Here is a 16,501-nt window from a genome sequence, read left to right on the forward strand (position 1 = left end):
AAAGGTAATTCTAGTAGGAATTGACTCAGTGGGTTGAATACTTACCTAATCAAGATATATTAGTGTTTATTTTTCATACATTTTTTACATTTTACATTACTGATTATTTTGTGTAGATCGTTGACAAAAAACAAAGACAATTCAATATGTTTTAATTCCACCTTGTAACTCAACAAAATGTGGAAAAAGTCAAGGGGGGTGAATACTTTCTGAAGGCCCTGTACATCTTCAGAGAGATATTGAGGAGTGTTCATCCTTATCATTCACATCACATACTTGTTAGAACAGTGTATAGTTTATTTTCAAACCCACAGTGGGAGATGTAATTCATTAGTTCCTATGATTAGAGTTTAGTAGATTTGTATTTTTAGTGTACCTCTGTCTTAACTCTTCCCTCGTTCAAGGAGCAGTTATCGTCTGTCACGGTTTAAGAGGAAGGGGCTCGTCCCAAATGCTCTCTCTCTTTCATGACTGTTTCAATCAACTTCCTAGAATCTGGAGGACAAACCAGTTCATTTGTTCTTTGATAGCTGAATTAATTAATTCAGAAAAATAGTCTGATGAGCATGCAGCTCCAGTCTGTAGTGTTCCTGTCTGTCAGCATCACTCTCCCCATGCTGTCTGTAGTGTTCCTGTCTTTCAGCATCACTCTCCCCATGCTGTCTGTAGTGTTCCTGTCTTTCAGCATCACTCTCCCCATGCTGTCTGTAGTGTTCCTGTCTGTCAGCTTCACTCTCCACATGCTGTCTGTAGTGTTCCTGTCTGTCAGCTTCACTCTCCCCATGCTGTCTGTAGTGTTCCTGTCTGTCAGCATCACTCTCCCCATGCTGTCTGTAGTGTTCCTGTCTGTCAACATCACTCTCCCCATGCTGTCTGTAGTGTTCCTGTCTGTCAGCTTCACTCTCCCCATGCTGTCTGTAGTGTTCCTGTCTGTCAGCTTCACTCTCCCCATGCTGTCTGTAGTGTTCCTGTCTGTCAGCATCACTCTCCCCATGCTGTCTGTAGTGTTCCTGTCTGTCAGCTTCACTCTCCCCATGCTGTCTGTAGTGTTCCAGTCTGTTGGCATCACTCTCCCCATGCTGTCTGTGGTGTTCCAGTCTGTTGGCATCACTCTCCCCATGCTGTCTGTAGTGTTCCTGTCTGTTGGCATCACTCTCCCCATGCTGTCTGTAGTGTTCCAGTCTGTTGGCATCACTCTCCCCATGCTGTCTGTAGTGTTCCGGTCTTTCAACATCACTCTCCCCATGCTGTCAGTAGTGTTCCAGTCTGTTGGCATCACTCTCCCCATGCTGTCTGTAGTGTTCCTGTCTTTCAACATCACTCTCCCCATGCTGTCAGTAGTGTTCCTGTCTGTCAGCATCAATCTCCCCATACTGTCTGTAGTGTTCCTGTCTGTTGGCATCACTCTCCCCATGCTGTCTGTAGTGTTCCTGTCTGTTGGCTTCACTCTCCCCATGCTGTCTGTAGTGTTCCTGTCTTTCAGCATCACTCTCCCCATGCTGTCTGTAGTGTTCCTGTCTGTTGGCATCACTCTCCCCATGCTGTCTGTAGTGTTCCTGTCTGTCAGCATCACTCTCCCCATGCTGTCTGTAGTGTTCCTGTGTTTCAGCATCACTCTCCCCATGCTGTCTGTAGTGTTCCTGTCTGTCAGCATCACTCTCCCCATGCTGTCTGTAGTGTTCCTGTCTGTCAGCATCACTCTCCCCATGCTGTCTGTAGTGTTCCTGTCTGTCAGCATCACTCTCCCCATGCTGTCTGTAGTGTTCCTGTCTGTCAGCATCACTCTCCCCATGCTGTCTGTAGTGTTCCTGTCTGTCAGCATCACTCTCCCCATGCTGTCTGTAGTGTTCCTGTCTTTCAGCATCACTCTCCCCATGCTGTCTGTAGTGTTCCTGTCTGTCAGCATCACTCTCCCCATGCTGTCTGTAGTGTTCCTGTCTGTCAGCATCACTCTCCCCATGCTGTCTGTAGTGTTCCTGTCTGTCAGCATCACTCTCCCCATGCTGTCTTGTTATTTTTCTGATTAAAAAGAGTCCAGTCAAAGAAAGAAAAGAAGGGACCCCCCAGCCCCCTAAAACAATCCTTTGATATTTGGACAAAAGGAGTTTGTGGAGAGTACAATACCATTTCCTTGGCTGGGTTTGTTCCTCTGGCCTGCCTAGTGTGGTTGTGTGTGTGGTTGTGTGTGTGTGTGTGTGTGTGTGTGTGTGTGTGTGTGTGTGTGTGTGTGTGTGTGTGTGTGTGTGTGTGTGTGTGTGTGTGTGTGTGTGTGTGTGTGTGTGTGTGTGTGTGTGTGTGTGTGTGTGTGTGTGTCCAGTTTATACATCCTGAATAATACTGTTTGTCTGCATCCAGAGGAAAAAGAAAGAACTATTAATCGGCTGCCAAGTTCATGTTTGGTTGTGTTGTTTGAGCCATGGCAGACCAGTCAGTGTGTTCTTTTGTGTTTAGACACTGGGCAGACCAGTCAGTGTGTTCGTTTGTGTTTAGACACTGGACAGACCAGTCAGTGTGTTCGTTTGTGTTTAGACACTGGACAGACCAGTCAGTGTGTTCGTTTGTGTTTAGACACTGGACAGACCGGTCAGCGTAGCCTGGAACTGGGAATGTATTTACCACACGACAGCACACAGGAAGATGGTGTTTGAATAATGTACACAGTAACTTGTTCCCTAATGTATCAAATCACATTTTATTGATCACATACACATGGTTAGCAGATGGTAATGTGAGTGTAGCGAAATGCTTGTGCTTCTAGTTCCGACAGTGCAGTAATATCTAACAAGTAATCTAACAATTCCACAACAACTACCTAATACACACAATTCTTAGTAAAGGAATGGAATAAGAATATACATATACATTTATGGATGAGCGATGGCCGAGCGGCATAGGCAAGATGCAATAGATGGTATAGAATACAGTATATACATATGGGATGAGTAATGCAAGATTTTTAAACATTATTAAAGTGGCATTATAAAATTGACTAGTGAGCCATTTATTAAAGTGGCCAATGATGTCAAGTCTGTATGTAGGCAGCAGCCTCTCTGTGTTAGTGATGGATGTTTAACAGTCTGATGGACTTCAGATAGAAGCAGTTTTTCAGTCTCTCGGTCCCTGCTTTGACGCACCTGTACTGACTTCTCCTTCTGGATGATAGCGGGGAGAACAGGCTGTGGCTCGGGTGGTTGATGTCCTTGGTCTTTTTAGGCCTTCCTGTGACATCGGGTGCTGTCGGTGTCCTGGAGGGCAGATAGTTTGCCCCCAGTGATGCGTTGTGCAGATCGCACCACCCTCTGGAGAGCCCTGCGGTTGTGGGCAGTGCAGTTGCTGTACCAGGCAGTGATACAACCCGACAGGATGCTCTCAATTGTGCATCTGTAGAAGTTTGTTTTAGGTGATGAGCCCCATACCAGTAGGCCTATAGATACATCATGATACCAATAGGCCTATACATACATCATGATACCAGTAGACCTATAGATACATCATGATACCAGTAGTCCTATAGATACATCATGATACCAGTAGGCCTATAGATACATCATGATACCAATAGGCCTATAGATACATCATGATACCAATAGGCCTATAGATACATCATGATACCAATAGGCCTATATATACATCATGATACCAATAGGCCTATAGATACATCATGATACCAGTAGGCCTATAGATACATTGTGATACCAGTAGGCCTATAGATACATCATGATACCAGTAGGCCTATAGATACATCATGATACCAGTAGGCCTATAGATACATCGTGATACCAGTAGGCCTATAGATACATCATGATACCAGTAGGCCTATAGATACATCATGATACCAGTAGGCCTATAGATACATCGTGATACCAGTAGGCCTATAGATACATCGTGATACCAATAGGCCTATAGATACATCATGATACCAGTAGGCCTATAGATACATCATGATACCAGTAGGCCTATAGATACATCATGATACCAGTAGGCCTATAGATACATCATGATACCAGTAGGCCTATAGATACATCATGATACCAGTAGGCCTATAGATACATCATGATACCAGTAGGCCTATAGATACATCGTGATACCAGTAGGCCTATAGATACATCATGATACCAGTAGGCCTATAGATACATCATGATACCAGTAGGCCTATAGATACATCGTGATACCAGTAGGCCTATAGATACATCGTGATACCAATAGGCCTATAGATACATCATGATACCAGTAGTTATGTTGATGGTGAGTTTTGTACTCAACAGCTGTACTATGTACTCATCAATCCACATGCATTCTACATCATTTCTCTCTGCTCTGGAAAAATATTACTTTCTGCTCATCCCAGAAACCAGGCTGCCATGTTTGATCACTGTCTTGCCAGAAACCAGGCTACCATGTTTGATCACTGTCTTGCCATTATAGGTTCATGTGCTCTGGGTTTGAAATGGTTTCCTCAGGTTATAATGACACATTATTGATTATTGTCACAAAGAGATGTATCTTCTCATGAAGACACAGAGAAAGAAAGAGAGAGAGGGAGGGAGAGAGGGAGGGAGAGAGGGAGCGAGAGAGGGAGCGAGAGAGGGAGGGAGAGAGGGAGGGAGGGAGGGAGGGAGGGAGGGAGGGAGGGAGGGAGGGAGGGAGAGAGAGAGGGAGGGAGAGAGGGAGGGAGAGAGGGAGGGAGGGAGGGAGAGAGGGAGGGAGAGAGGGAGCGAAAAGAGTGTTCAGATGGCCAATGAAGACATCAATGAGACTCTCAATCAATTTAGATGGGAGACGGTCGGAGGCGGCAGATGTTCTGTAGAAATATTGATCCAGGCCTGACCCTCACACTATCTAACTGCTCAATAACCAGCCATTAAATAAAACAACTTTTTCTCATCCTGTTTTTCAGAAGGCTTTAAAGGTACTGGAACTGAGTTATATACAGTACCAGTCAAACGTTTGGACACACCTACTCATTAAAGTGTTTTTCTTTATTTTTACCATTTTCTACATTGTAGAATAATAGCGAAGACATCAAAACTATGAAATAACACATTTGGAATCATGTAGTAGGCAAAAAGGTGTTAAACAAATCAAAATATATTTTATATTCTTCAAAGCCACCCTTTGCCTTGATGACAGCTTTGCACACTCTTGGCATTCTCTCAACCAGCTTCACCTGGAATGCTTTTCCAACATTCTTGAAGGAGTTCCCACATATGCTGAGCACTTGTTGGCTACTATTCCTTCACTCTGCGGTCCACCTCATCCCAAACCATGTCCGTTGGGTTGAGGTCGGGGGATTGTGGTGGCCAGGTCATGTGATGCAGCACTCCATCACTCTCCGTTTTGCTCAAATAGCCCTTACACAGCCTGGAGGTGTGTTGGGTCATTGTCCTTGTGAAAAACAAATTATATTCCCACGAAGCCCAAACCAGATGGGATGGTGTATCGATGCAGAATGCTGTGGTAGCCATGCTGGTTAAGTGTGCCTTGAACCACACATGCAGATATCATCCTTTCACCTACTCTGCGTCTCACAAAGACACGGCGGTTGGAAACAAAAATCTCACATTTGGACTCATCAGACCAAAGGACAGATTTCCACCGGTCTAATGTCCATTGGTTGTGTTTCTTGGCCCAAGCAAGTCTCTTCTTCTTATTGATGTCCTTTAGTAGTGGTTTCTTTGCAGCAATTCGACCATGAAGGCCTGATTCACAGTCTCCTCTGAACAGTTGATGTTGAGATGTCTGTTACTTGAACTCTGTGATGCATTTATTTGGGCTGCAATTTCTGAGGCTGGTAACTCTAATGAACTTATCCTCTGCAGCAGAGGTAACTCTAATGAACTTATCCTCTGCAGCAGAGGTAACTCTAATGAACTTATCCTCTGCAGCAGAGGTAACTCTAATGAACTTATCCTCTGCAGCAGAGGTAACTCTAATGAACTTATCATCTGCAGCAGAGGTAACTCTAATGAACTTATCCTCTGCAGCAGAGGTAACTCTAATGAACTTATCCTCTGCAGCAGAGGTAACTCTGGGTCTTCCTTTCCGGTGGAAAGAATGCCAAGAGTGTGCAAAGCTGTCATCAAGGCAAAGGGTGGCTACTTTGAAGAACCTAAAATAGAAAATATATTTTGATTTGATTGCTACATGACTCCATGTGTTATTTCATAGTTCGGATGTCTTCACTATTATTCTACAATGTGGAAAATAGTACAAATAAAGAAAAACCCTTTAATGAGTAGGTGTGAACTTTTGACTGGTACTGTAGTTCACATGTGGCTTGTACAGTATGTTGCAAAACAGGCAATTTCCTTTCAGATGAAACGATAGATGCATAGCTTACACATTCTTGGAGTGATAACTGAAGGCATTGCTGTGTGTGTGTGTGTGTGTGTGTGTGTGTGTGTGTGTGTGTGTGTGTGTGTGTGTGTGTGTGTGTGTGTGTGTGTGTGTGTGTGTGTGTGTGTGTGTGTGTGTGTGTGTGTGTGTGTGTGTGTGTGTGTGTGTGTGAATAATCTACGCTGTGCAGGTAAACACAGGTTCATACAATTAAAAGCACAGAAACATGTTTTTTTTCTATACAGGTTTATTTACAAAATTTATGAAAATTCTCTGTACAGCTCCTCACTAATGAAGATCATTAATGATATACACACATGCAGATTTGGACTCTTTTGTAGTAGTCACTAAGCTGCTTGGCAATTCTCTCTGTGTGAAGTGAACTTACAAAATAAAATAAACTCACTAAAGAATAACCTTGGTTGTATTTCTACTGTAGAATCTGATGTAAGTTAGAAGAGCTTGTAATAAGTAACTACGTATTTTACATGCAATTTCTTAGAAAAATTGGGAAACACATCACTCCTTTCTTGTGTAGGCTTAATAAATAAATCACATTTAAATAAATGTACACGTCTCTTTCTTTACAAATGTTTATTTCCTATTTCTTGCCTTCCCTTTTTAAGAATTGTTTTTCTTTTTTTTTTGTATGTTAAACTATCTTTCCATGGTTTTAGGTGATTAAATGTCTTCCTAAATCCTATGGAATCACAGTCTTTTGAACAGAAACGGGAAATGTAGTAAGCATAAGTGCCTTGTAGAAATCCATGGTCTCATTGTAATTATTTATATGATTCATTTATTTCATGAACTAAGTAAATTCACCAAACACTATAATGAAATTAAAATGGAAAGCAGATCATCAATCCACAGCTGATTCTTTAAATACCAAGGTCATCCATAATACTACCGCTAAAAAGCCATTACTGTTTAAATTGCAGTTCATCTACTTTTGAATGTCCCATTTGGTTTGGTTTTAGTTGCTTGTACAGAAGACTTGAATGATTTTAGGTTACATGAACATCCAGTTACAAGCAGCCTATTTTGGAGCGACACCGTGTGAGTTAGTTTTCTCTTCATATTCTACACACCGTAAAACACACTGGGAGAGGTACTCAACTATGAAACCTGCTCAGACAGTCCTCTGCATTCTTTAATTAACCCTGTTGGCAGTATATTGGGATTGTGAGATGGTCTGTTTTAAGTTGTGTAAAGCCAAATGCTGCATCTCACATTCATCTCTTTCAAGAGTCCCTGTGTGTTCGTCCAGAATGACATTCTATTCCCTATATAGTGCACTACTTTTGACCAGAGGCTCTAGTCAGAAGTAGTGCACTACATAGGGCATAGGGGGTCATTTCAGATGCACTACCAGTGCCTGGTCTCAGAGTCGTGGACAACAACAATACAATATCATTTTTGCTCCAGCATATTTAACCAATTGATTCATCGTTCAAAACAATTCCAAGGTCACAGCAATATAACAAGCTATCGTCTAATAATAAGTGACTTACTGTACAGTGCCTACAATAAACGTATTTTAAAACACATTTAACCAGTAAAAACCTGGCCTGCAAGAATAATTAGGATAATCTGATCAAATTCCCTTAGCAGAAAAAAACAATTTATCATCTGTAGTATCGTATTCATTTTCTGTACGGGCACTTGGAAATGTGCTTGGGGTGCAAGTGATGGCTTTAGGTATCTCTCTCTCTCTTTTGTCTTCTTAGTTCGTTACAGCATCTCAAATACATAAAACAATCCTGTCTTTCTGTTTGTCTGTTTAGTTGTTTAGTTGTTTGTGTGTTTGTGAGTTGTGATTAGTTGCATTGTTCTATTAATTCTGTGAGTCTCTGAGTGTTTCATACATAAGGCACTGGAGTAAACCGATTTAAGTTCTTCACGTCACCAGTCCTGTCATGTCTTCATTGCAGATTATCGTCGCCATTTGCCGCCAGGAGAGGATTTAGCTGCAGTTGAGGAAACCCCCATCCCGACGGGATCATGTCGTTTCATCATGGGGTCAGTGGTCACAGTCGTTGGTGAGGGGTACCGTACCTGGTCTAGCTGAAGCGCCCGATACCTGTTTTACAGGAAGGAAGTACAGGGATAATATCAATTGCATTTACTTGATTCCTCGCGTCCTCTCTCCTTGCCTCCTTCTCAAAACCAATTGGATGAGAAGTCAGTGGTCCCTCCCCTCTGACCTTCTCATTCGATGAGTTTTGAGGCGAGAGGACGTGAGGAATCAATGAAATGCAATTTGAAATTCTCACACAGTGACACATGGGTGATAGGTCTGTTAAATGGTGGATGAAATGAGATGTATCATTAGGTTGGAACGGTTGAGTCATGATGTGTGCCAGTATTACTTGGGACATTAGCTTAGCTATTAACGATTAGCAGATGCCGCTAGAACATTCTACTGAGAAAACTGAAACATTAAGCTCGATAAAGTGTGAGTGTTTACAAGATAAAGAGGGAGTGTTTACGAGATAAAGAGGGAGTGTTTACGAGATAAAGAGGGAGTGTTTACGAGATAAAGAGGGAGTGTTTACGAGATAAAGTGTGAGTGTTTACAAGATAAAGAGGGAGTGTTTACGAGATAAAGAGGGAGTGTTTACGAGATAAAGAGGGAGTGTTTACGAGATAAAGAGGGAGTGTTTACGAGATAAAGAGGGAGTGTTTACGAGATAAAGAGGGAGTGTTTACGAGATAAAGAGGGAGTGTTTACGAGATAAAGAGGGAGTGTTTACGAGATAAAGAGGGAGTGTTTACGAGATAAAGAGGGAGTGTTTACGAGATAAAGAGGTAGTGTTTACGAGATAAAGTGTGAGTGTTTACGAGATAAAGAGGGAGTGTTTACGAGATAAAGAGGGAGTGTTTACGAGATAAAGAGGGAGTGTTTACGAGATAAAGAGGGAGTGTTTACGAGATAAAGAGGGAGTGTTTACGAGATAAAGAGGGAGTGTTTACGAGATAAAGTGTGAGTGTTTACGAGATAAAGAGGGAGTGTTTACGAGATAAAGAGGGAGTGTTTACGAGATAAAGAGGGAGTGTTTACGAGATAAAGAGGTAGTGTTTACGAGATAAAGTGTGAGTGTTTACGAGATAAAGAGAGAGTGTTTACGAGATAAAGAGGGAGTGTTTATGAGATAGAGGGAGTGTTTACGAGATAAAGAGGGAGTGTTTACGAGATAAAGAGGGAGTGTTTACGAGATAAAGAGGGAGTATTTACGAGATAAAGTGTGAGTGTTTACGAGATAAAGAGGGAGTGTTTACGAGATAAAGAGGGAGTGTTTACGAGGGAGTGTTTACGAGATAAAGAGGGAGTGTTTACGAGATAAAGAGGGAGTGTTTACGAGATAAAGAGGGAGTGTTTACGAGATAAAGAGGGAGTGTTTACGAGATAAAGAGGGAGTATTTACGAGATAAAGTGTGAGTGTTTACGAGATAAAGAGGGAGTGTTTACGAGATAAAGAGGGAGTGTTTACGAGGGAGTGTTTACGAGATAAAGAGGGAGTGTTTACGAGATAAAGAGGGAGTGTTTACGAGATAAAGAGGGAGTGTTTCAATGTTTTTGGATGGGTTACTCAAAAAAAATGTAATGCTGATTTCAATTAACTGTTTGTGGTGTCAAGAACACAATAGTGCAGGTTTTTTTCTGGTTAAAAAAAAGGGGCTTAGGTGGTGGGCGAGGCAGGGGGTGAGGAAGGGGGTGTGGAAGGGGGCAAGGCCGGCCTGTTGGGGCGGCTGAATTTTTAAAATATTTTAGAGGCCCCCATCTTGACAGTGTAAAGAAATATTAGTATTAGTATTAATATTAGACCCGAAAAAAACCTTAGGCGGCCAGCAAAAGGATTTACCTGTAGTCATACACAGTATATAGCAATGTCAAGTCTGTAACAGTGTTCGGGAATTGTAAATGTAATGTTGGGTTGTCTGTCGTGGGAATGTCCAAGTCAAGAGTGATAAAGTGTTACGAAATCACACCAACAGCTTGACAACAACACAAACAAACAAATGGATCATTCAATCAACGACACCACCAGAAGAAACGAGCAGCGTTGTCATTACCCTTAGATCTTAACGCTCTCTGTCCCATACACGTTGTAGCCTTCTCTGTACGTGGCAAAGTTCTGGGGGTTGGTCGGGGGAGCTGGCTTCAATTTCTCAGCATTCTTTGCTAGTTTGAGCCGTTTGGTTTCTGCACGCGATTTGTAACAGAACTCAATCAGAGCCACCATCATGGCCAGCCCCAGCCCTCCAACCAGAATATAGAAGACTCCCGCCACATTGCTCAGGCTGAGAGCACTTGTCTTGTCCTGGGGAAGGTGAAGAACATCGTTAGAGGGTTTGCGGTGGAGAGAGTTCTGTAGAGAACAGTGCAGCCTACCAGTATGGCTCTAAAGCCTAGTATCGACAGGCCTCCAACTGATCCTTACAGTCTTATAACAGTAAAATAACTAACACTTAGAACTCACATGGATACTCTATTATCAGACCCCTTCTACAAACTCTCTCTCTAAGACTGAAACATGTCTGATGCTACCAATGGCAGATCATACTACAGACCAGAGGCTAATAGCAACAGAAGGTTGACAAAGTAAAGGATGGCTGAGGTTAACTCTAGAAGAGGTCCAGATTGGACTGGTTTTCCTATAGTGGTCCAAGAAGTTGTGAGGAACATCTGAACACCATAGTCAGACCACTCTCCAATGAAGGAGAGACGAGTCACCGCTTTAGTTTGATCTAGGTGAATGTAGAGCTTCCCCTATTCTACAGGTCTTCTTCCATATAAGGAAGCTGCGGTCAGTAACTCACAGGTCAACATTTCAAGCCCTGTCCTGAAAAAATAAAATGTCTTGGTACACTGTGATACTGTGTAGTCAAATCTCTCTGACATCAAAAAAATCCCAGAAGCCATTTTCAGAACGGAATCAAATCATTTTGCTGCTGCTTACTTCCCAAACATGTTAATTGAACATTTGTTCATGAGAGTTTTACCATTTGCACTTTAACCCTTTGAGGTTTGACTGAGAGTCTATATCTGTGGAAAATGTATAGCTACGCCGTCGAGGCTACAGACAGTGATCTGTTAGTTCATTAGCCTGACTATGGTCTCAGAGGGTTAAATAAGAGGTTTATTACATTCTTAGACTTCGTGTGGATTGGAAACAACAAGATCTCTTCATTGCAACTCCTTGCTCAGACAAAACCCTGAAAAACACCCCACGGTGCTGTAACATCTTACTGAAGTTAATTGGAAGCAGTTGCTCACAACATGAACACTTTGTTTGTTCACCCCACCACAGGAAGCTAAAGAACCCAATAGAAACATTTCCATGCAACCTAGTAACAACACAGATAAATCAAATTTTAATTAAAAGTTTTAGTAAATAGAAACAGCAGCATAATGGTAAGAATATCATGAATGTAAAGTGTGAAAATGAGAAAAAATAGCACTTAATGTCAACAGCTAGTCAACAACTATTCAATGATGGTGTTTGATTATTTTACACAATTTACAATTTCCCCAAGAATATCCTAATGTAATTTACCATTACAGTTTGTGTGGGGAAAAAAGTCATGACCTATTTCTATAAAAATGACTTTAACATTAACATTAGCCCCCCAAAAAATGACAAAATATTTTTGGGGATGTGATTAGAATTGGGGAAATAGTGCATGATGGATTTGAGCCACTTCTCCATTTTTGTTACATGTATGTGGCAGAATGTTGTTTGTATGAATAAATAACATACTACGAGTTAAAGGGATAGACAGTATAGCTAATGTAGATGTTTCAGTATAGTTGAGTATTTGTTCATATGAACACTGGGAATCAGCACAGTAGACCTGCAGAGACTGACCTTACTTCCAGAGTCCTTGGTTCCACATTCACCCTTATCGTACCACCATTTGTTTTTCAGCTTGTCTAAGATGCCTTGTTCACTGAGTTTCAATACGGCAAGGTTTACAGGAGTTCTTCACGTGGGAAATAACATAAATAACATCATATTATGTTATTTTATGTTATTCATAACTTCATAGCTTACATTACGTCATAACAAAGCGATCGAGCAGGACTCCTGGCCATTGTTACATCACAGAGAACAGGCATTCTAGTCTATTACCTTGGCGTCATTGACCAGCCCTAGTCTAGGGCCAGGGCCTGCTCCTATCGCTTCGAGTAATCGGCAGACGCTGGTAACAGGACGAGCATGTACTGACTGTACACTCCGCTGGTCTGAGATTATCTAAAGCTGAGGAAGGTATTTGTTTGTGGGCACAGCAGGGTAGCTTTCTGACCAGCATTTAACAAGTTTGATCCAACTAGAACCTTCTCTTGACTAACAGTAAAGGACTACAAGACAACTGTTGACCTGATATCTTCCCCGCCGGTAGAAGCAGAGGCTTGGACACCTCCTACTGCAACATCACAAGGTGGCTCTGAGATTTGGTTGCAAAGACAACATCAACTTTCAATCTTGGAACACTAATAATGTCATGTATTTTGACATGAAAGTCAGCATTAAAATACTGAATAAAGCAAAAGGTGTTTCACATTAACCTTTTTATAAGAACTTGTGCTATTTATTGGTGGAGAAACCGTTTTGGATGTAGGCTTTACTATATCCGCTTAGAAGGGGGATTACTGTCAACAGCACCAAGCTACAGTTTTATTACCGGTGTTTAAGCTCAGCTTTGACACATCAGGGGAATAATACATGTGGTTTCTCTCTGTAATATGGTTTCAGAAGAAGAAACTGATAAGTAATTGGCAACATTTATTTAGGAAATTCTCACTGCCTTACAACTGACATAGTGCCTTTAACTGTGCATATTCCAAAATATATATATTTTAAACGAAGCTATGATGATATGATGCTATGATGCTATGATGCTATGATGCTATGATGCTATGGGTGGAGTGAACAAATAACTAATGATGCAGAATAAGGAAGATTGTTCATGTGGTGCTCTATATAGTCGCTATAGAAACAGACTGGTAGTGCTCTATATAGTCGCTATAGATACAGACTGGTGGTGTTCTGTATAGTTCCTATAGAAACAGACTGGTGGTGTTCTATATAGTCGCTATAGAAACAGACTGGTAGTGCTCTATATAGTCCCTATAGAAACAGACTGGTAGTGTTCTATATAGTCCCTATAGAAACAGACTGGTAGTGCTCTATATAGTCACTATAGAAACAGACTGGTGATGTTCTATATAGTCACTATAGAAACAGACTGGTAGTGCTCTATATAGTCCCTATAGAAACAGACTGGTAGTGTTCTATATAGTCCCTATAGAAACAGACTGGTAGTGCTCTATATAGTCCCTATAGAAACAGACTGGTAGTGTTCTATATAGTCACTATAGAAACAGACTGGTAGTGCTCTATATAGTCCCTATAGAAACAGACTGGTAGTGTTCTATATAGTCACTATAGAAACAGACTGGTAGTGCTCTATATAGTCCCTATAGAAACAGACTGGTAGTGTTCTATATAGTCCCTATAGAAACAGACTGGTAGTGCTCTATATAGTCACTATAGAAACAGACTGGTAGTGCTCTATATAGTCCCTATAGAAACAGACTGGTAGTGTTCTATATAGTCACTATAGAAACAGACTGGTAGTGCTCTATATAGTCCCTATAGAAACAGACTGGTAGTGTTCTATATAGTCCCTATAGAAACAGACTGGTAGTGTTCTATATAGTCCCTATAGAAACAGACTGGTAGTGCTCTATATAGTCCCTATAGAAACAGACTGGTAGTGCTCTATATAGTCCCTATAGAAACAGACTGGTAGTGTTCTATATAGTCCCTATAGAAACAGACTGGTAGTGCTCTATATAGTCCCTATAGAAACAGACTGGTAGTGCTCTATATAGTCCCTATAGAAACAGACTGGTGGTGCTCTATATAGTCCCTATAGAAACAGACTGGTAGTGCTCTATATAGTCCCTATAGAAACAGACTGGTAGTGCTCTATATAGTCGCTATAGAAACAGACTGGTGGTGCTCTATATAGTCCCTATAGAAACAGACTGGTGGTGCTCTATATAGTCCCTATAGAAACAGACTGGTGGTGCTCTATATAGTCCCTATAGAAACAGACTGGTAGTGCTCTATATAGTCGCTATAGAAACAGACTGGTGGTGCTCTATATAGTCCCTATAGAAACAGACTGGTGATGTTCTATATAGTCCCTATAGAAACAGACAGGTAGTGCTCTAGATAGTCACTATAGAAACAGACTGGTAGTGCTCTATATAGTCGCTATAGAAACAGACTGGTGGTGCTCTATATAGTCCATATAGAAACAGACTGGTGGTGCTCTACTCTATAGTCCCTATAGAAACAGACTGGTGGTGCTCTACTCTATAGTCCCTATAGAAACTGACTGGTTGTGCTCTACTCTATAGCCCCTATAGAAACAGACTGGTGGTGCTCTATATAGTCCCTATAGAAACAGACAGGTAGTGCTCTATATAGTCCCTATAAAAACAGACTGGTAGTGCTCTATATAGTCGCTATAGAAACAGACTGGTGGTGTTCTTTATAGTCCCTATAGAAACAGACTGGTGGTGCTCTATATAGTCACTATAGAAACAGACTGGTGGTGCTCTATATAGTCCCTATAGAAACAGACTGGTGGTGCTCTATATAGTCCCTATAGAAACAGACTGGTAGTGTTCTATATAGTCCCTATAGAAACAGACTGGTGGTGCTCTATATAGTCCCTATAGAAACAGACTGGTAGTGCTCTATATAGTCACTATAGAAACAGACTGGTGATGTTCTATATAGTCCCTATAGAAACAGACTGGTGATGTTCTATATAGTCCCTATAGAAACAGACTGGTAGTGCTCTATATAGTCCCTATAGAAACAGACTGGTAGTGCTCTATATAGTCCCTATAGAAACAGACTGGTGGTGCTCTATATAGTCCCTATAGAAACAGACTGGTGGTGCTCTATATAGTCCCTATAGAAACAGACTGGTAGTGCTCTATATAGTCGCTATAGAAACAGACTGGTGGTGCTCTATATAGTCCCTATAGAAACAGACTGGTGATGTTCTATATAGTCCCTATAGAAACAGACAGGTAGTGCTCTAGATAGTCACTATAGAAACAGACTGGTGGTGCTCTATATAGTCCCTATAGAAACAGACTGGTGGTGCTCTACTCTATAGTCCCTATAGAAACTGACTGGTTGTGCTCTACTCTATAGCCCCTATAGAAACAGACTGGTGGTGCTCTATATAGTCCCTATAGAAACAGACAGGTAGTGCTCTATATAGTCCCTATAAAAACAGACTGGTAGTGCTCTATATAGTCACTATAGAAACAGACTGGTGGTGTTCTTTATAGTCCCTATAGAAACAGACTGGTGGTGCTCTATATAGTCACTATAGAAACAGACTGGTGGTGCTCTATATAGTCCCTATAGAAACAGACTGGTGGTGCTCTATATAGTCCCTATAGAAACAGACTGGTAGTGCTCTATATAGTCCCTATAGAAACAGACAGGTAGTGCTCTAGATAGTCACTATAGAAACAGACTGGTAGTGTTCTATATAGTCCCTATAGAAACAGACTGGTAGTGTTCTATATAGTCCCTATAGAAACAGACTGGTGGTGCTCTATATAGTCCCTATAGAAACAGACTGGTAGTGCTCTATATAGTCGCTATAGAAACAGACTGGTGGTGCTCTATATAGTCCCTATAGAAACAGACTGGTGATGTTCTATATAGTCCCTATAGAAACAGACAGGTAGTGCTCTAGATAGTCACTAAAGAAACAGACTGGTGGTGCTCTATATAGTCCCTATAGAAACAGACTGGTGATGTTCTATATAGTCCCTATAGAAACAGACTGGTAGTGTTCTATATAGTCCCTATAGAAACAGACTGGTAGTGTTCTATATAGTCCCTATAGAAACAGACTGGTGGTGCTCTATATAGTCCCTATAGAAACAGACTGGTAGTGCTCTATATAGTCACTATAGAAACAGACTGGTGATGTTCTATATAGTCCCTATAGAAACAGACTGGTGATGTTCTATATAGTCCCTATAGAAACAGACTGGTAGTGCTCTATATAGTCCCTATAGAAACAGACTGGTAGTGTTATATATAGTCCCTAT

General features: G+C 41.3%; 1 protein-coding gene across 2 annotated transcripts in view; it reads right to left on the reverse strand.

Moving 5' to 3' along the window:
* Positions 1-7,286: 7,286 nt before the first annotated feature.
* The window catches only part of LOC139574756 (glutamate receptor 3-like), a 328,769-nt gene continuing 319,554 nt past the window's right edge, over positions 7,287-16,501 (reverse strand). The window contains exons 14-16 of one of the 2 annotated variants that reach the window (XM_071399622.1): positions 12,210-12,324; positions 10,414-10,661; positions 7,287-8,419 (exon numbers count right to left, since the gene is read on the reverse strand). In XM_071399622.1, the coding sequence (XP_071255723.1) occupies positions 10,416-10,661; positions 12,210-12,324 (361 nt within the window). In that variant the 3' untranslated portion in view covers positions 7,287-8,419; positions 10,414-10,415. The remainder of the gene's footprint in view (positions 8,420-10,413; positions 10,662-12,209; positions 12,325-16,501) is intronic. The other variant, XM_071399624.1, reaches the window with a different exon arrangement.

The sequence above is a fragment of the Salvelinus alpinus genome, chromosome 4 (assembly GCF_045679555.1).
Source record: "Salvelinus alpinus chromosome 4, SLU_Salpinus.1, whole genome shotgun sequence".
Classification (NCBI taxonomy): Eukaryota; Metazoa; Chordata; class Actinopteri; order Salmoniformes; family Salmonidae; genus Salvelinus; species Salvelinus alpinus.